Source organism: Populus euphratica, unplaced genomic scaffold (genome assembly GCF_000495115.2).
Source record: "Populus euphratica unplaced genomic scaffold, PopEup_1.0 scaffold11.1, whole genome shotgun sequence".
In the NCBI taxonomy this organism is placed as follows: domain Eukaryota; kingdom Viridiplantae; phylum Streptophyta; class Magnoliopsida; order Malpighiales; family Salicaceae; genus Populus; species Populus euphratica.
Window position 1 is genome coordinate 344,083 of NW_011499878.1, and position 21,287 is coordinate 365,369.

At 30.2% G+C, this 21,287-nt stretch overlaps 2 protein-coding genes across 2 annotated transcripts; both read left to right on the plus strand.

Moving 5' to 3' along the window:
- Window positions 1–10,103: 10,103 nt before the first annotated feature.
- On the plus strand, window positions 10,104–11,395 carry LOC105128707 (ethylene-responsive transcription factor 1B-like). The gene has a single exon (XM_011030493.1). It carries the CDS (start codon window positions 10,382–10,384, stop codon window positions 11,063–11,065), a length of 684 nt encoding a protein of 227 aa, XP_011028795.1. The 5' UTR covers window positions 10,104–10,381; the 3' UTR covers window positions 11,066–11,395.
- Window positions 11,396–13,960: 2,565 nt separating this feature from the next.
- LOC105128708 (ethylene-responsive transcription factor 1B-like) lies at window positions 13,961–15,131 on the plus strand. Its single transcript, XM_011030494.1, has one exon. The coding sequence runs from the start codon at window positions 14,259–14,261 to the stop codon at window positions 14,976–14,978; it is 720 nt and encodes a 239-aa protein (XP_011028796.1). The 5' UTR covers window positions 13,961–14,258; the 3' UTR covers window positions 14,979–15,131.
- The last annotated feature ends 6,156 nt before the right edge of the window (window positions 15,132–21,287 follow it).

Consider the following 21,287-nt stretch of genomic DNA (forward strand, 5'->3'; position numbering starts at 1 on the left):
CTAATGAGTAATGTTGATATTTTCCTAATCCATTGCTAGGGCATTGAATTGACTATGTTGTTTAGAGCAAGTGGTTGTAAGGAGTCTGTCGTCACCATGGTGTCGACCTTTTTGGAAGTAATTCTTTGCCGACATATAGTGATGAAACTGGAAAAATTCGCGGCAGAAAGATTGGGGTGATTTTTATAGGCTAATAAAACTAAATCTGGGAGATTTGGTGGTCCGCGATCTGTAAGAAAAATACTGAAAGTTAATATAATGTTTGTTCAAGTGATAGAGAGTTGTAGAGAAATTTATTGTTTATGTATTTTCAATTATTCTTGTTCTATTTTGAATTGTTTCATGTGAGTGCATAAGTTAACTCAGGATTTTTAGATGCCTTTAAAGACTATTGACTTATTAGGGATTGAAGTTGTTTTTCATGTACTAAATCACTAGAGTAGATCGAATCTAGAATTAAAGTTGAGCACTAATTGTTATTTTGAAACTCAAAAAACGAGTTAAAGATAGAGTCCAAATCAAACCTAATATTCTTGTGACCCATACACTATCTCGATTTTTGACCCATATATCGAGTTACAAAGATCTAAAAGTTGCAAGATTAGTTTAGTTGGAAAAAAGATTTGATTTTTCACAATTTTTCTTGAAATACAAAAGTTTTAATTTGCATGTTTTATTCTCTAAATTTGACCCTCAATATTAGAAAGGGAAAGAATCCGAGACAAAGAAGGAGACTAACTTCCTATCCTTTGGAGAATAAAGCCATAATATATATACCTCTTTAGGTAATAGCTCACACCATAAATGATCGGAGACAGTACCAAAAAAAAGACGAATAGAACAAAACAGAAAAAGAAAAGGTACCAGTAGACTTCAAGATGTCCAACTTTTCTCATGTTATTCTCCAATCTTGAGTAATGTTCATTGTATCAAGTTGGTTTCTCATTAATTTAGCTATGGAGTAATTTTATATTCTGGGATTTTTTATGTAACCTAGTTATGAATATGTGAATAATTTCTTTGATTGAATTAATCCACTACTTGTTGAGTGTTTCATTTTATACTTAATGCTTGTGTACATTTGGCCAATATTTGCATGATTTGAGATTTAATTTAATACTGAAAAGTGATAACTGTCTCAGCTATTGTTTAAAATACCTTAAGACATCTATAAAATAAAGATATTTATGAAACTTATATAATTTTTATAGGTTTTATGATACTTAATAAATTTTGATAAGTTTGAAGTTTTTCATAGATATATATGAAGTTTGCTTGTTAAAATATTTCATTAATACTCAAGAAAGATTAGTGATTAAATTAATAAAACCTGATTATCAACAATAAAAGCAAATAATTCAATCAAGAAAATTCACATAGAAATAGTTAAGGTAAGTCAAAAATCTTAGGATCTATTAAAATTGAATTCAATACTACTTAATTAATTGATTTTTTTTTGTTTAGTGAACTATCTCATTTGATTTTCAAACAAATCACAATTTAAGAGATTTTGATAGTTATTAGTAATTTTTATAAATCTTCTTGAGATAATGCTCTATTCATCACTTTATTACTTGTTACAATTCGTGCACTTGCGATTTTGACCAATAGAAAGAATAAATATTCTTTAGAATTGAAGGTTTCTTAAGCCTTCTTTACATAAGTCTTGTATCAAACTTATGTCCTTTTAAACTTATATTATCTTGAGAGATGAGTTCTGACATACCTTGAATCTAGAAAGATAAAACTTTGTTTATATAGACTTTCACAAGATAAATATTTTAAGAAATATCTAAAGTATTTACTAAAAATATATCATAATATCTAAGTTATAAGATATTTATGGAGGTGTGTACTTTATATAAAATATATATATATAGTTTTTCAAGCAATCATCAACTAGAAGGATATGGTATATGGTGACATTTATTGATGATTTTTAAAGGTTTGTGTGGGTTTTTTTATGAAAGAAAAATCAAATACACTAAAAAAGTTTAAAAAGTTTAAACAATTAGTTGATGGAGAAGTAGAGAGAAAGATTCACTATTTAAGTGTTAGCAATTAGGAAAAATATAGTTCAGATGAATTTTCTTAGTACCTATAAGAATTTTATATATGTCATTAGTACACTTGTGCAAACACACCACAATAAAATAGAGTGGTTGAGGAGAAATGTTGACATCTTGTAGACATTTATCAGAGCATGTTATATGAAAAGAATGTACCAAAAATATTTTGGGCTGAAACAATGAGAATTGTTGCTTATATAATCAATAGACTCCTTTAAAAGAGGTTAGAGTTTATATTACCTTATCATAAAATGTGGAATATAAAGTCTATGGTTAGTTATTTTTTGGTATTTGTTATATATTTGTCTCTAACTATCTATGCAATAAATTTGACAATAAAGTTGTTAAATGTATATTTATGGGATATAATAGCCAAAGAAAAGGGTGGAAATATTGTTATTTTATGACAAGAAAGTGTTGCACATCACGAGATGCAATATTTCATGATGTCATCTTGATGGTCTTTAAATAAAAGCATGATTATATATTCTAAAGAGTTTGAAGAAAGGCTACAACAACATAATGATAAACAATCTATACAGGTTCAGTCAAGTTTATAAAAACCTAAAGGAGTATACATTGATGTTATTAAAAAGCAAATAGTTGATCAAAATACTTGGCAGATAAGTGTCTATCAATAAAAAGTAGATTGACCTTATACAATAAAAGACTCATCTCCACAAACAAATCTTAAAATATCAACAAGAGTTCATAAGTCAAACTTTAAGTATGTTATTATAGCCTTAATTAAAGAACCAAATGAAAAGGAGCTTGAAACATTTGAAAAAACATCACGTGACTCTGAATGGTTTAAAGCAATGAAAAAAGAGGTCAATGCTTGAGAAAAAAATCAAACATGGTATATCATGTCAAAACCAGTAAATATAAAACCGATATCTTATAAATGAGTTTACAAAATTAGGCGCCAAGAAGATAGATCGATTGAAAGGTATAAAGCTTGTTTGGTGGCTCGCGGGTTCTCATAATAGTTTGGTTTGGACTATTATAAAATATCTAGTCCAGTAGTAAAACTCACAATTGTGCCATTTGTACTTACACTTGCAGTAAACAAGAACTGAAAATTATGACAAATAAATGTAAATAATGCATTTCTTCATAAAAAGTTGGATCAAGAAGTTTACGTGAACCAGTAGGTTTTTGGAATAAAGATAATCATAAGCATGTGTGTAAATTGAGAAAGGCATTATACATATTAAAAAAGGCACCAAGAGTTTGGTATTGTAAGATTGTTGAATTCTTTATTCAATGAAGATATCTAGTAGCACTTATGAATTCTAGCTTGTTTGTAAAAGTCAATGAAGAAAAGGTAGCTATTATACTAATTTATGTGAATGGTTTGATCATAATTGATGACAATGAGTCAAAAATTCTCCAAACAAGGGAGAATTTGTTAATTTGTTTTCAAATGAAAGAATTTAGAGAACTTAAGCATTTTTTTTTGTTGGAAATTGATCTTACACAAAAAAAAAAAATTGTTTCCTAGTTGAATATTCAAGAAATTTTTTATGCTTGATTACAAGTCAGTTCTAACACAAATAAAACCAAACATTAAGATAAGTGTTCATCAAGAGGAAACTTAACAATTTTGCTTGATTCTATTAAAAACTCTTTTCTAGAATCTTGGTTAAAAAATATTATAATTTATAATTTTTTTAAACTTATTTTTTTCAAATTGTATTCAAAAAATCTATTACAATACCAAACACACACTAATAAGCCATATCCAATTGCAATTCTTGCAATAAATCTTTTTTTTTCTAGTTTAATTTATAGAGATATCTCCATCAATGTTAGAAGTGTAGAAATAATTCAGATAAAATAGAAAAATAAGGCTAAAATTCTCAATAATATATTTATTATGAGTGTTTAGGGTTAATTTAAATAAAAAAATTATATATAAGTTAAATTAAAAATACTATTATATTTTTAATAAATAAAATTAAATAAATATTATTTAACAAGAAAGATAAAAGAGGATTGTATAACTAGTGTTTTGACATGGAATATCTCCACATACCGGTCTTGCATATTAATTCTTTATAGTGGGGGTTCTTACAAGCGATTTGCAAGTGTGGTGGAAAATTGCCCCCTCCCCAGTCTCTTTTTTGAATCAGGACTGTGCAAATCCACGAGTTAAAGCCTAAATTTCCCTCTACTTTCCAAGGAAGTGCTCGAAATATTATCCCACCGCCCCTCATATAGTAATTAATATTGGTGGTGAGCAAATCTAGTAAACAAGATTGATATCCAACTTGGAATAGGATTGCGACCATTTGTATTTGTTTACTGCAAATTACTTCTAGAAATCAATTACTTTATATGCAGTCTACACATGCAACTCACTCATTCCTCCGTAGTGGATAAAGATTGAGTTGCCATTTGTGTTTCAACTCGCTTTAAATAATATATATTTTAACATAGTCAGCTCTTCTTCCTCCATTTGATTCGCCAATTATGCCAAATAATTGAAGATACATGCATGGACTTTGCTTAAAGTTAAATCGCACCAGAAGACTGAGAATAGTTAATGCTTCGACGGTTTGGCAAAAAATCAAGTTGCATATAAGTAGAGATGAAGGAAGCAAAACCAGTGAATCAACCAAACCTCCATTCCAAAGAAAATTATGCAAAATTCTCACACTTCTTTCACGTTATATTTGTGGGACATTTTTTTAAATGATGATTTGTTAAAGTATACGGGTTCATGCACCTCCCTCGAAAAAAAGCTCGCAATATATTCCCCTATGGCCCCATCACCAAACAAGTTGCAAGGAATCGACATTACCTCTCATCAAATGCTATTAGACCGATAGATAGTGAAATGGGACACAGAATCACACCTAATTTGTCTTACCCTTTGTGACCACCAAAAACTTTCCTCTTTTTCTGTGTTAACCAAGGGGGTGCATAAATGTATAGCAGATTTTGTAATTTGCTGGTATTCTCTCGGTTGCTATACGAAATTAGGGCACAAAAGATTAACAACTCAGTAGTAATTACACAGATATTTTGTTAATCTGGTTAGTAATTGTTAGACTAATTATGGACAATCTTTGTTTAAAAAAAAAATTAAAGGAGGAGGTTAAAAGCCTTAATAATATTGGTATGGTGGCATGGCTTCGAAAGAACTAGGGCTTATCATTGATATTGGCACCACAAGCAAGTTGTGTGTATTATATTTACAAGTTGTTGTCAATAGACAATAGAACACAAAATTCAAATAATTCTGGTGGTGGATCAAGAGTGACCGCACCATTCTGACGATATATATATATATATATATATATATAGAAACAATTCTACAAATTTAGCCAAGGATTGACGGTTGGTTGTGGTGCCGGCTCCTGACGACCGGCAATCTTGAATCGGACGAGAGTCGTCACAATAGCTCATTTATGCATTTCATGGTCATCAGTGAGGGCTTGAAAAAGAAATGGTGACAGCTGAAAAAAAAATAGATTTTATTGTAAGGGAAGTGACTATATACTATGAATCGTTAGGCACCAAAGATAAGTGAGTGCATGTCTTACAGCTTTGTCAATATACAAATGACTAATTGACTAGTCCAAAGATGTGCAATATAAGGACCACTTTATCACATTCGAGCTCCACGTGACCGTCTATCCCTCTCACGTGATAGGTTTTCCAGCTTTACCTCGTAAAAGGACAGCAACCATCCTATTTTTTTCAGAAGAAAAACATTGACCAATTACCTTGTAAAACCCAGATTTGTGGCGTCACAGCTGCCTAAAGCTAACAAAAATATACAGGTGAATATGTGCACGGAGAAAGCTGGACTTGAATGCCAAGCATGGTTTTCAAAACAAATGATTCTTAAGGGGTCAGAGTGAAAAAATAAATAACATTTAAGGACTAATAATATCGCTTATCTGAAAAAAGCTTAGGGTGCCATGGATGCTATGGCCCCCTCAGAGGTACATTACATGCCGCCCACGATGCCGACTGTAAGAGCTGCCATGATTATTTTAAGAACATTATTTAACTTTTATTTCTTAAAATCATTACCTGCTTTGTTTTTATATTGTATTATTAATTATGTAGTCACATGCTTAAAGTTGTTAATTAACTCGCGTACTTGGAATTAAAAAATAAACAGATAAATCATTGAATTAAAAAATAATTTGACAAAAATATAATTATTATATTTAATATTAATAAAATAATCTATAATTTAAGATATGAACTGAATCAAGTTTTTATTTTTTAAATCTTTTTATATTGATTTGATGGAACTGGGGTAGCATGTTAAACTAGACTCTATACATTAAGATTAAGAATTTTTAAAACAGTAAGTTAATATTATTTTAAATAAAAATTATAAATTTAATTTAATCATGTAACACGCGAATTTACTCGATAAATAAGTAACTTGAGCTTAACCCATATTATCAGTTCTCGAACATGTCTGACAATTAGATATCTCGAGAGGTGTTCATTATTTAATTTTAAAAAATATAGGGTTTTTTTGTTACACACTAAAAAAAAAAAGGTTTGGTATCATTATCGAGGCATGATAGAACGGTTGAAGAAAAAGGAGATTGTGCTTTTTCTGGATGATATTATTTATAATTCATTGATTATTAATACCAGTCCACCCGTTACTGTTATGTTTTAAATACAACAAATCATTTAGCTTTTACTCTTTTTTTGGTTGATCGATAAAATTGATTTATTCATCATAAATCATCAAATTTAATTTGTTCCGAATGATTATTGCATCATTGGGAGAGTTTTGTTCTTTTTTAAAATAAAATTGGGGCTTAACACCCTTGATCCAGCTCCCCATTATATCCCTCAACAGTCCTCCAGCGCCTACAATTCCATCGGATAAACTTCCATCCCACCACACCTTCACGTCTGCTTCTCTTGGCTGTTTTGTCCTCATATTCCGCCGCACGCTGAATTTTTTGGAGCATCCTTGTAGCTGGTCCGAGAGGGCTGGTGTTGTAGTCTTCAGTTCCACCGAACACTCGTTGATTTCTAGGTTTCCAGATATTCCGATTGGCTACACCAAATACCATGTCCCATGGCCATCCTTCCTCTAGATACATTCCCGCTAGACAAGTTATTGATGAGCCACATCATTGAGAGAGAGTTGGGTAAGTTTTGAATAGCTTTTAAAAGGATTTGATCAAATTATTTTGTAAGTAATTCTATTTGATCAAATGTAAAATATAGAGGCGCTGGAAATATGTTTGCTCCATTGGAATTACGAGTAAAGAGGACGACAGGGGTTATATATTTACTTGCGCTGGGTATTAAGGAATACATCGATATAAACGAGAGCTCAGGAAGAAAATATGAACAGGGACGAGACCAAAATCTACCCTCATTATGAACAACAAACTCTCGGTTCCAAGATTTCTGCATAAAAAAGAAGAGAAAAAAAAAATGAAGGAATTAATAACATTTATAGATGGTTCCCCACTTGCTAAATCAAGTAATAACGAGGAATAATTATCTAGTGATAGCCAAGTAACAAAAATTTAAGATTAGGAGGTTTGTTTTTTTTATAATCTCAAGTTCAAGTTTTTAATTGCTTATATGATAGTCACCGAAAACTTATATGGTTGTTAATTTTAGAGCCCGTGGGATTAGTTATGATGTGTACAAACTGACCCGATATTCACATTAATCTAAAAAATAAAAATAAAATAGTAACGAGAAATTAATTTTAACATTTTATATTATTCTCACTTGAACAGTGTATTGATAAGTTTCAGTTTTGTACATATGCTCAAATTAAACTCATAGGATTTTTTTTTCTAGATTTTTTTCTAGCTAGTTAGATTTTAGAATTTTATTTAATTCTAGTATTTTTATGTAAGTTTGTATTTGATTAATGGCCTTGAAGTTTTTTTTTAATCCGTAATTGATTATTCAAAACCTTTTAGCGGAAATTTTTTCCCATAATTTAAAAACTATCAAAGGTTGAAAACACTTTTTTTTTCTCTAGATTTAAAACTAAAACTATAAAAACTCTAACTTTCTGTTATTTATTATTTATCACTAAATTTTCTAGATAAATATATTTTTTAAAGTATTTTTTATATGGAAATATTTTTTATTTTTAAAATTTTCCTTTAATATACATCATGTGTAGTTTCAAAAAGATTTAAAAATTAAACATAATTTTTTAAAATTAAACCCTAAACATTTTCAGCAAAAAAATAAGGTGATGGTCGCCATCAACCCTGTAGCAACCCTTTCTTTTCGGAGGACTTTCAAAATTCAGGCATTTCCATGGAGATTTTTTGTCTTCTTGAAGACCTGGAACGGTTTCAAGCAATCCCACGACAGGGGGCCTGAATCTAGACAACGTTGCTGTCAAACAGCTTCATCTCTGTTAAATGTTTTATGGATTTGATATAATTGTCCCCTCTGCCAGGCTTTTCAAATCAAATTTGCCACAAGAAACCATGACTTTTATTTCTTTCATGTGCACATCATTACATTAAGTGATAACGATTAAAGGTGGAGGTTTGCCTAAAATTACCAGTTGATGTTAAACACGCAAGAACTTAATTTCACATGAATCCTCACCCGTATTAGGGTGACGAACTCTCTTATCACCATCCGTGATTAAGCGGTGCGTGGTTTTATTGATTAAAACTAGTGTGATTTAAATCTGATTATCCCCGAGTTAATTATGAAGGCTCAGAACTCCATTTTCTTCTACTTTTTTTCACTTTGTCTTGGACAGGGGACGAAAGTTGGTTCATGTGGCACCAAAAACCATCAAAAAAGTAGTGTATAATGATTTAGATGCTTTTAACATTCATTGGACAAGACTAAAAAGATGAGACTTCATAGCAAATATATCACTTAGTCGACATAAATATGTAAAAAAACTCCAGCTTTTATTAATTGGTCTTGAATTTGAAACCTTTAAGTTAAATAAATATTCTTCTCGTCACGAGTCAATCCCTTGTAACATCGTCATTTCTTTAAGATCAGTGACTTTGTTGAAAACTAACTAAAAACACACCCAATTTTAATTATTCTTCTCTTTTTCGTGTATTATTCAACTCACTTAAATTCAACATATAAAAATATTGAAAGATTACAGGTTTAGACCTATTATAATTCAATAAAGATTCTAATTAGCTAGTTGAATAAGTGTTCTAAACACCGATTAGTACTTTTTTCATCGACGATTTCTATTCAAACTACGATGTAAGCTAAAATCTAACAATTGTCTTGAATTTTGAACAAACAATCACTGCAGCTTTCAAAACATTACCCAGAACCATTTTCCTCGACTTCTTTTTTATTTTCTTATGCTTGAAATAATACAGAACAGATTAACGAGTTCTTTATACTGAAAATGAAACAGGACTTTGAACTTCTAACTTGGTGTCTACTATTTTGGAGAGAGTATATATCACCATCCAATCCAATGGCATTGCCTCTCGATTTGATCCAAGGTGCGAGGAGCTAGAAAACTACTATTGTTATATACATACTATCATCAGCGCCCAATGGTAAATTCTATTTTGTTATACCGTCCCACACTAGAAAACTAATTAAAAGGTTTTTGAGATTATGACGCATAATTTTCTCAAAAATAATTTTTATTTAAAAATATATTAAATAGATTTTATTTATTTATTTTTAATATCAACAGATTAAATCTATCATAAATCACTAAATAATTATCAGTTTAATGTTTTTCAAATCAAAAACACATATAAAATACACTTCAAAACTGTGTCAACTTGAAGCTCAAAATTCACTAGGCAGTTAAAAACATTTAACAGTAAATGCCAAGCAACACTGTCCAAACCTTCCAGTGACAATCAAAAGCTTGCCACTTTGTATTGAAGTATTGGTGCCACGTGTAAGACATGTGCCAACAAGGCAATGGTGACATCTGCAAGGCATAGACAATTGTGGGACCAATCCCGCCGCCGTACGTCACAAAACGCACGTGCCTTTAAAACAAATAGCCAAGCCTTCCCCATAACAAAGAACAAGAACGCAACCTCAAACCTAGCACAGCATTGCTTGCTTGTAATTAAATAATACCATAAACCTGAGGGCATCCCCTCTTATCGATATCTCTCTTTATCATCGACTGGTGCTCATTCAATCACTTCAATTTTTTAACCTTTTTTTTAATTATTTCTTGTTCAAAACCTTTCCTTCTTTTGGTGGTATATAAAGGGTTAGTTAGCTGATCAAATATTTTCAAGTCGCCACTTAAGAACAAGCAGAACCAAACCCACAGGTCAGAGACCAAAGGTTTGTTGTCCGCTCAAATATCCCAGATGGAACCTTCTTTGTTTTACCATAATCAATACCTAAATTCAGATCTCTCCCCTGAATCTTCTTTTGGTTCTTTAGATTCATTTTCATGGGATGATCTTCTTTTTCAGAGCAGTTCCCTTCCTTTTAACACCAGTGACACAGGGGAGATGGTACTGTTTAATGATTTAGGCGCCGATGGTGCCAAGGAGTCCTCGGAATCTAATTCCTCGAGTGGAATTAAGGAAGAGGAAGTGACTTCAAATGCCAAAGAAGAGGAGCCAAAGAAAGAGAAATCCTACAGAGGGGTTAGGAGGCGGCCATGGGGTAAATATGCTGCAGAGATAAGGGATTCTACAAGAAATGGCGTCCGGGTTTGGCTAGGAACCTTTGATAGTGCAGAGGCGGCTGCTTTGGCTTATGATCAAGCAGCATTTTCCATGCGGGGTTCGATGGCTGTACTAAATTTCTCTGTGGAGATGGTGAGAGAATCACTTGAAGACATGAAGTACAGATGTGAAGATGGGTGTTCGCCTGTGGTGGCACTTAAGAGGAGACACTCAGTGAGAAGAAAATCAACAAGTAGGAAAAGTAAAGTGAATCAAGTAGCTAATACTAGACAACAAAATGTGGTGGTTTTGGAGGATTTGGGAGCTGACTACCTTGAAGAGCTTCTGAATTCATGTGAGAGCTCTAGTTCCTGGTGAATTCAGACTGCTTTCATCTCCTTAATTCCTTTATTTATCCATTACTTTTTTTCTTTTTGCGGGCCTTCGATCTTGTTTTCTTTTTCCTTGTCATCCCTCGGATGAGGAGAGGGGTAATGTCGTAGCAAGAGTTTCTTTCCTTTCTTGTTGTCCATCCTGTTTCTACACTCTCTGTAAAGTTTCTTTTTCATTTATTAGAGGATAAATTGAGTCTTGTATCAACTACTTAATCTACTCGAGATTTCTAATGCGAGCAAGACCCTCTCTGTAAAGTGGAAATTGATGGAATGTTGAAAAACAAAAACAGCACAAGACAGTTGCTTTATCTTCTGTTCCTCGGTTTGCAGAAAAACGACTCCAAAATTAGCATATAAAAAATCCCATTCCTTTTTACGACCCATCTTGTTCCTTTCTAGATTTTAAGCTACAAGTGGATTCAAGCTAGCCATTTATCTAAAATGGACGGTTTACAGCAACTCTTTTCTCACTTGGTTGTTATTTAGCATAAAAAAATTAATTTTTTTAAAATATTTTTAAAATATAAAAATAAACATGCTATTAACTATCTGTCAAAATCAAAGATCTGATGTTGCATAAAATCAAAGATCTGATGTTGCATAAAATCAAAGATCTGATGTTGTATATATATAGAGGCTTGTCACTAAATTAGTAAAACTATGTAAAGGGTTTTCTTTTTTTGCACCCATTAATTGTTCACTTCCAGCACCTAAATGAAACAATGCGGCCTCCACCCTCCCTGTTTTGGTAGCCAGGTAAACAAGATATGGCGTCATATGCACAAGCAAGTAGTGTCTCTCTGTGTTGCTCTTGTTCTTTTCCCCCACCCCCTTTGGACTGAACGTTGCTTGTCTCTTTCATGTAATTTTTCTTTGCTTATAGCTTTGAATGTGGGAGTCGTTATACCCTGTTCGTCACAAGTGAAAATGAAAAACAAAATAATCTCGAACAATCGAACAAGTTAAGGACTGTTGCCTTATCTAGTCAGTACATTTCCAAAAAAAACCTTTCAAGTAAGAATATATATATAAAAACTTTTCAAGGTGGCCCGTATTTCTTTAAGCTAGTTTTTTTATGTAAAAAAACAATATTGAAATGCTGTAAATATATTTAAAAAAGGAAAAACATTCATGAATTGACAAAGAAATTTTTTGAGAAAAAAAATAATGGTTACAATTAGATTGATCAAATTAAAAAAAATAAATAAACAAAAATATTTTAAAAAATAGATAAATCTAAATAAAGTTGCTAGAATTCACAAGAAAGGAGGTTGTTTGCATTTATTTATAAAAATATCACTACTTACTTAGTCCATGTGTTATTTTTTATAATTATATTCAATTATTGATATCTTAAAAAAATTTTATTGAACTCTGATTAACTTAAAATTTTAATTTAAGATAGAATAATACATTAGGAGATCAGCATGATCTAATTACCATATTAAAAGATATGCTCAATAATGTAAAAGTGGATAATAAATAATTTAACACTAAAAATTTAAATTTTTATATATTATTTTATTTATTCAAATCATTAAGATTTTCAAACTAATTGATTAAAAACTTTAATACTAATCATAATTAAAAAAAAATCTCTTTTCAGATTTCCTCCCCTGATCATATATGAAACTTATACAAACATCAATATTATTTGAGTTTAAAGTCACACATTAATTTTTTTGGAGTTCCCTTCCATCTTTTCTCTAATTATTTCACTTTAAAATTATAAAAATCCTTCACTTCAAATAATTATTTTACATGATCAGAAAATTTGCATGATTTATTACTAATTAATATTTTACATACTGATTTTATTATTTTATTTCATCTAAAAATTTTATTTAAATTACTAAAAGCTTTTTTCCTCATCTATAACAATTTACATTAATAATTATTATTTTTTAATTGAAATATATTATTTTTAGCACTAATTTACTAGTTTTATACAAGAGGTTTATAATAATTTAGTTATTTTATTATGCAATAAAAATATGTCCCTTATAAATTTGTATCCTAAGAAAAAGATTGAATTACCTAAATATTTTTGTGAGGCAGGGGCGAAACAATAAATTAACTGTGCAAGTCAACAGTAAAATGTGGGTGTGATTTAACTTATCCCTTTAAACTTTTTTTTCTTTTATTTTTAATTTAATTATTTGCATAATTATTTTGATGGAGATTGGTATCTTATACCCTACAACAAGGAACCGCCGTCTGGCTAGTGTGGCCCCGGGGTCCGGTAAGGTGCCATTAATAAATTGACGAAGAAAATACGGGAAAAGTGATGACCCCAGGCTTCATCATATGTACGGACATGTATATTAAATATTAATTATTAGGAGAAATAAACAAATAAAATGTAGATATTGTATGTTGATTTTTCTTGTGTCGGGACATCAACCCCCGAGCATCGACCCCATCCTAAACAGTTGCCGAGCGTACTAATCACATGTTTCCGGGGCCCAAATTGTCTAGACGAGCAAACAAATAAATAATATGCTTATACGCTCCTATGTATATGGTAAATTAACTAGATGAAAGTTGATGTCCCTGCTATATATATATATATATATATATATATATAGAAGTGCATGCATGGAGCCATATGCCTCGAAGAAAAGCATTTGGTCCCCGAATAAGAAGACTAAAAACCATAAGAAAAAAGAAGTGCATGCATAGAGCCATATGCCTCGAAGAAAAGCATTTGGTCCCCGAATAAGAAGACTAAAAACCATAAGAAAAAAATTAGATAAATCTATTTCATCATCCAAGATCATTATTCGATTAATAAAACTTTGGTAAATTATTAAATTTGTCCAGTACTTTTTCGTTTGATAAGCACAACCATAATTATATAATAAAAAAAATAAGAAATAATGAAATTACTGATTTAATAATTTCTCTTAATCCGCTACTAGTTTTCACTATCATAATTAATAGTTCAAGTAATTAAAAAACTGTCTCCAACTAATGATTGGGTCCACATTACAATTGCAAAAGGCAATTTCAATCTGTATTTTTTTGTTTTTGTTGTTTTTCATTCTCTGAATGCAGACTCAATAATTTAATCTTTCTTTGTTGAGTGTTTATACATGGGCAGATATTATTCAGATGGTAGCAAGCCAAAATAGGTCAGCCTAGAAGAAATTGCAGTATCCTGCAACATATGAAGGATGGATCATTCTTTCTTCAACAATCCAAATCAAGAATTCTCAACATCACCTCCCTTCGGCCTTCTGGATCCATCATGGGATAAGCTTCCTTTTAACCTTCACGATTTCTCTCCATTCAACTCAGATGACTCTGAAGGGAATCAAGAGACTCTTCCGTCTGACGTTCCACTCACCGAAGCCAAAGCATCTACCCATAGTATTGCTTCGGATGTTCCACCAAACATAGCCAAAAATGATTTACCGCAGCTTAGTTCCTCGAAAGAGATCAGGGAACAGGAAGCCACTCCAAAAGCCAAAAAAAACATTCCGACAAGGAAAAAGACTTACCGAGGGGTCCGAAATCGGCCCTGGGGAACATATGCGGCAGAAATAAGAGATTCCACGAGGAACGGAGCGCGAGTTTGGCTTGGCACATTTGATACTGGTGAAGCAGCTGCTCTAGCTTATGACCAAGCAGCATTATCATTACAGGGCTCTAAGGCTGTCCTCAATTTTCCGATTGAGCAAGTGAGAAAATCACTCGAGGAGTTAAAGTGTGGTTTCACAGACTGGTGCTCACCGGCTGAGGCACTGAAGAAGACTCATTCCAAAAGAAAGCCAATGAGTGGTAAAAGGAAAGGGAAAGGGTTAGCAACAAAAGAAGTGTTGGTGTTGGAGGATCTAGGAGCTGATTATTTGGAAACACTTTTAAGCTCTTGTGAGAGAGGTATTCCCAAGTGAATTTGTATCTCCGTCAGCTAGCTCTAGCCCTCGCCACCGCTGTCTTTTCATTTCCGATTTGATTCTGTACATTTTGCCCTTTCGATGTGTCCCTTCTTTTTAATAAGAAAGAGAAGAAAATAGTGTGAAAAAACTGGCTGAATTTTATTATTATTATTATTTGCATGATTCTGCTTCTCAGAAATAAATCCAAAATAAAATTTAATTAATTTTTCTGCCCATATATTATATATTCATGTAGCAAAAGTATTTTTTTAAAAGGCAACTTATTAGATACGTAATTCCCTCTCCAAATACCGCATTAAGATTCCTTTTTCATTACATCCATGAACAACCGAGAAAAACTTCATGTTCTTCTGCCGCAATTAGAATATAAATAATATAAATAAAATAAAACGATAATCAAAGCATGAAGTTACCTCCAAACGCTATGCGAAAAATGGTTAGATAGAAAACGCAAGATTTGACAACAGATTTGCCTGTAAATTTGCACGAAAAAGAAGGTTAGAGATCAGTGGGAATGAGGTTGACAACATATTTACTAGTAAATTCTATCCAGATCAGAGCGACAACTCTCCACCGTCCAAATCCCAAGTGTATAAATTAATTAATCATATGATAGTGATGCTCACTTTATTGACATCTCAAATAATCTTTCATACTTACAAAAGAATAAAGTTGATACTAAAGGAAATTATTTTTAAATTAAAAATAAAAATGCTAAACATTAAGAAAAATAATAATAATGACTTAATAAAGATTATGATTGTGAGTCGTTGGATCGATAGTGTGAGATTAAATGGTGAATTTCATTATTTTAATAATTTATGTATATTCTTGAAGTCTTTTCTGATTATTTTTAACTAATATTTAGCACTATTCTCTTAGAAAACAGGATAATTAATAGAATTGTAAGAGATATCCCATATAAAATGAACCACGCGCATAGCCATATATTCTTAATTAGCCTGTAATGATAATTAAAAACTACGACCTCTTTGTGAATCATTGTTTAGACATTTAATTAACCACAATAAGAAGAAAAAAGAAATTACAAACTCCTCGTGGACAAGTCAAAGCACAACGCCGCTATCATTATTGCAGGAAAAGAAAAATAAATAAGGAAAAATATTAATATTCATCAAACCCTAGTCTCTCTCTGATCTCTAAACATCTACTCTCTAAAAATACATTTTTTGGATCCCGTCAGTAAAAATAAGACTAGTTTCCTGACCTCCCCTCTTTATTGTCATTTTTTTTTCTTTTTTAATAATTTCATATCTAGTTGCTAGATGTGATGTCTTCGGGAGCCCATATTAATCAATAATTATGAATCTATATTAATATGTTTTTAATTTCATAGTCTTGTTTGGTTTTTTTCCCGGAGTCAGTATTTTTTATATTTCAACCAGTAAAGCAAATTAAACGCTGATATAAATTAATTTTTCCCCCAAAAACCAACAATTCTCCAAGCTACCAGTAACAACATGAGAATTTGAGTGAAAAGAAGAGTTTCTTTTTTTAGATCTTAGCATAACAAAGAAAGAAAACAACAGAGTCCGAAAAATTCTTTAAAAATAAAATACTTTAAGGATGGTGTAAACCTGTCCGTGAGTTAAATTACAGAGGTTAATGTTATGGGAATTATGAATTTTGTTTATTTTCTCCGTTTTCTTTTTTTACTGTGTTAAACCGAGAAAGAAACTCTGAAAAGGGCGTAAAGTCCAATCATTGGTCAATATAACGGCAAACACCAACTTCAGGAGAAGTCAAAAGATTAATCATAGATTTCCGTACAATTGTCAGGAAAATTAAGAAGAAAAAAAGAGCTCATGGATACAAGGGAATCTTTTCTCCTCGATAATTCAAGCTTTATCGACGTCTGCAAATTTGGCTTTGAGTAGTCGCCATGGATTTGTCGTATAGTGTATCTCTCGACCACTGTTAGATAATATTTTCCAATCAATCACCTTCGCATTAATAAATCTTTGCTGCACAACTTCTTCGCAAGTGGATTCAATAAATTAAGAATTCCAGAACCCGAAATGGCAGATGATTATTAAAAAACAAAAACAAAATAGAGAGAGAAGGAAGCTTTTATCAGATATGTTGGTTCCATCGTTGTTCCTGTAGTACCCGTATATGAACCCTCTGTTAATTTCTACCACTGCAGACGCCGACGAAGAAATACAGAGCACTTTCACTTCCTCTCTTGTTTTCACAGCCAAAAATTAAAAATTACAAGATTGTAGAGTTTCACGCAGGGATGGTGATTTAATCAGAGCCTCTGATGGATATAGATACCAATTTTTTGAATACTTATTTTTTTCAATAAATAATAGATGTAATATAAATATTGTCAATACAAAACTAACTATAATATAACGTGATATATATATATATATATATATATATATTTTATTAAATAATATTAGATAATAGATACTCAAAATCCAATTAATAATTTATAAATTTTTTTACTTAGTAAGTAATAAATAGAGTATCAATATAAAAAGATTTGATTTAAGTATTCATGTCATTCCTAGTTTTAGTTCTATAAAGAATAATATAAATTAGTTTTCATAAACTTATCTAAAAATTTAAGTTTTTTTATTAAATTAATTTTTTAATATAATATTAAAGTTTTAATGATTATAAGTTCAAATCTTACTGTTTTCATTTATTTGATAAAAATAAAGTATAATATAATATAGGATTGTGTAAATTTTAAGGCTAATTTTTTTTATTTGAAAAAGTATATTAAAAAATAATATAAATTATATTTTAATATTTTATTTACCCGTTTAAATTATTGAGTTGAATTTTTTTTTTTCAATGAGTGTCATTAATGTTTGGATGATAGATGGGATTCAATGTCATTAATGTTTGGATGATAAATGGAATTGGTAAAACCTGGTAAGGAATTGAGTGAGTTTAACATGATACTTGAAAGGCAGCTTCAACTATTATCCATGTATTCCTTTGTATGGATGGTCAAACATGACCATTTTATAAAGGAGGTAGCAAATTCATGACCACTAAACGGGAGATCTTGAGATAAAAATACACGCACCATATAGAAAACTAAGATATAAAATATATAAGAATTCATATGTCATTGAATTTATAAAATCATAATTGTTTCAGTCAGTTATAATCAGTTACAAGCATATAAAAATTAATTTAAATAAAAATATATATGATACATTTATTAAATTTAGAACACTGGTGATGAGGAAAGCTATGATGGGAATCAAAACTTTATATTAATGCTACAATATCACTTGTTAGATATAAAGATTTATCATGGTATATATAACTAATAGTTTATAACATCATGATTTCTTTGGTCAATTACTTAATATATGAAGGTTGATTTACTTAATATATCAGTGGAAGTCAAGACAAGAGTTAAAAATATTTATCATGAAAAATTAAAGTTTTTATTTGATAATTAGAGAAAATCAAGAAACCAGAAGGTTAATATTGATTTCAGATATTCAAGTAAAAAATTAATTATATTTTAGTAAAAGATTACATCATTCTTGCAATATCCTTCCATACAAAATGTTGTATGTACTATGTGTGTTTCGTCTAGATTTTATATTTTTAATTGCTTTTAATTACTCCACTTGTTTTTATCCTATTGTTATAAGACATGGATATTGATCATTTTAAAAGGAAACTAGTAAGAAATAATGTTTATCCCTGGAAAATAAAAGTTATAAGAACATGTATTAGAACCATATAAATAATGGAAAAAAAAAGGTTTTTAACTTGTATTGATAATGCAAGTAGTGTTTTGGACCCAACTATTAGCTTCATGGGTTTTAAACTCTTAATAGAATTTGATACTTTTATTTTTATTTATTTTTTATATTATAATTTTTTAACCTATTTAATTTTTTCACTACATGAGAATATCACTATAAACAAATATTCATATTTTTACAATAAAAAAAATCAATACACATCAAATTTAAACACACGAGTAACAAAAATATTTATTTGGAGTTGGAAATTGACCTTCAGGTGGGAAAACACCAGTATTCCTGTGGGACCAGGTGGAGCGCATGAACAGACACGCAGGCCGGCTAATTGCTGGATTTGAAACGCGAGTGCATCTCACGCTCATCTCAAATAGAACCTGCAAAACAGAGATGAAAAGAAAATCAAAGCAGGAGCCTTTCTTCTTTTCTTCTAAGAGACCCGACATTGTCTTGATGTAGACTTTGAAGCTTCTATGTATCAGCCGCGTGTTGGTGATGACAACGACTGGAGGGAGGATAGAAACAACTACTTTCTATCGATTAGAATTTGTTGTGTTATTTTATTTTATTTTTATATGAAATGATAGAATAATATAAAAAATAAATAATTTTTATATATTTTTTAACCAATAAAAAACTAACATATAAAATGAAATATATAAAATATTTTGTTATAAATATACGATTCAATTAATAAAAACCAACAAATAAAATAAAGTTACATGGCATTAAGAAGAGATATGATAGTCTCAATCAATCCCTATAAATAAAAAGTCTTTCCCTTTATTAAAAAAATGAGGGAAATAATTCTTCGAGATAAAAGAAAATTTTCAACTCAAGCTCTTTGAATTTTTTTTTTTTAAATATCCCCACTGAAAATTAAAAAAAAAATCAACAAAGTTTCCCTTAAATCCAAAACATTTCAAGTTATCAACATCAATCTATATCACTTTAATCAAGATTTCCATCTTTTAATTTATATCTAAATAAATTATATCCCTAACAATATTTATTGAAAATATTCAAAGACAACATATTATTGATTCAATTCAATATAGTTCATCAAATCTAATGCACAAATACGATATAATATCAAATAAATTAAAAACAATGAAATTTAAGATTAAATTACTTAGCATCATCTAATGCATCAATCTAGTGCTTCACAAGGAAATTTTGATAAATTAAGTACAAGACACAAAATATGAAAATTTTATTTCTTACATTCATAATGCAAAAGGTGATAAATTACATATAAAATGTAAAGTCTTTCATTCCTACATAATCATAACACAAAAAGAAATAATACTAAGCTCCCTAATATTTGCATCTCAAAAAAGACCCTAAGAAACATATATATAGAACAACATGTATTCTTACATCAATATATCATTTATAGAAATATTAATATTATTTAAATAAAATTATAATAGCCAATTAATTAAATTCTCTGAACGTTTATTTAATCTAACCCCTTTTAATTAAGAGACTGATTTCTAAGACCATTCATTAGAGATTGTACCATTTTATGTTACTAACCATAATTCATCACCTAAATATTAATTTAACTCTAATAACATAATTAAACACAAACATCTAAATCAACACACTAATTCATCAAAACTAGTCATTTGCAAAATGTTTCATACCAAAATTACTCATCAATTCATCAAAATACACGCATTCAAACTTAAAACAACATAACTTACCACCTAAAATTCAAGAAAAATAAAAGTATTGAGATGGGTTTTCTCTTTTTCTTCCTCCTCCCTTATTTTTATCGCCCCTTAGTCCTTTCTTATCACCAACAAAAACCCAAATCTTAGCCTAGAACTCTTTTTACTCTCCCAGATCACTTCAATTTAACCCTTTTTAGTGTTTATTTTAATGGATTTTGGTAAGAATTTTCAGAAAACCCTTCCCTCTATCTTTATGTTTATGGCCTGCCACTTAAGAGAAAGAATGGCTTCTCCAACAAGCCTTCTTCTATTTATATCTTAATAAATTTTTAAAATTTTCACTATGTTTCTCAACAGTATTTTTTATATGTTTCTAAATAAAATTTCCAGATTCCAATACATATTTTTGACAAATTTTACATGGATTATTTCAAATTTTATTTAATTACACCCTGTTACTTTTAATTCTATATAAATCACTTTCATTAAATATTTATTTGTGTTATTGTATTTTTTTATTTTCAAGTATTCTTTTTGTTTATGATTCGTACATAACATTTCACTTCATGGTCTGAAGAGTATTATCACTCACATAATAGTCAGGAGTTTATATAAAAATATCATTACTCATTTGTTTTGTTTATTTATTTCGTTTTTATTTAAATTTTTTTCCCAAGTAAATTTTCATTAACTTCGAAATTCCATTCAATGGAGGCTGAATTGCTATTAATTAGACGAGAATTTGGGCAGTGTTGTGGTAGCCATGGATTTGGAGATGGCGGTTCCAATGGTGTTTTCTTCTTCTGGCGAATGAAAGGGTTGGAAGGCTGTTGGTGTGGCTGGGATATGGTATGGTGGTT

What these genes read in the sequence shown, in the direction of transcription:
- LOC105128707 (XM_011030493.1), top strand. Translation starts at nt 10,382, where the DNA reads ATGGAACCTTCTTTGTTTTACCATAATCAATACCTAAATTCAGATCTC.
- LOC105128708 (XM_011030494.1), top strand. Translation starts at nt 14,259, where the DNA reads ATGGATCATTCTTTCTTCAACAATCCAAATCAAGAATTCTCAACATCA.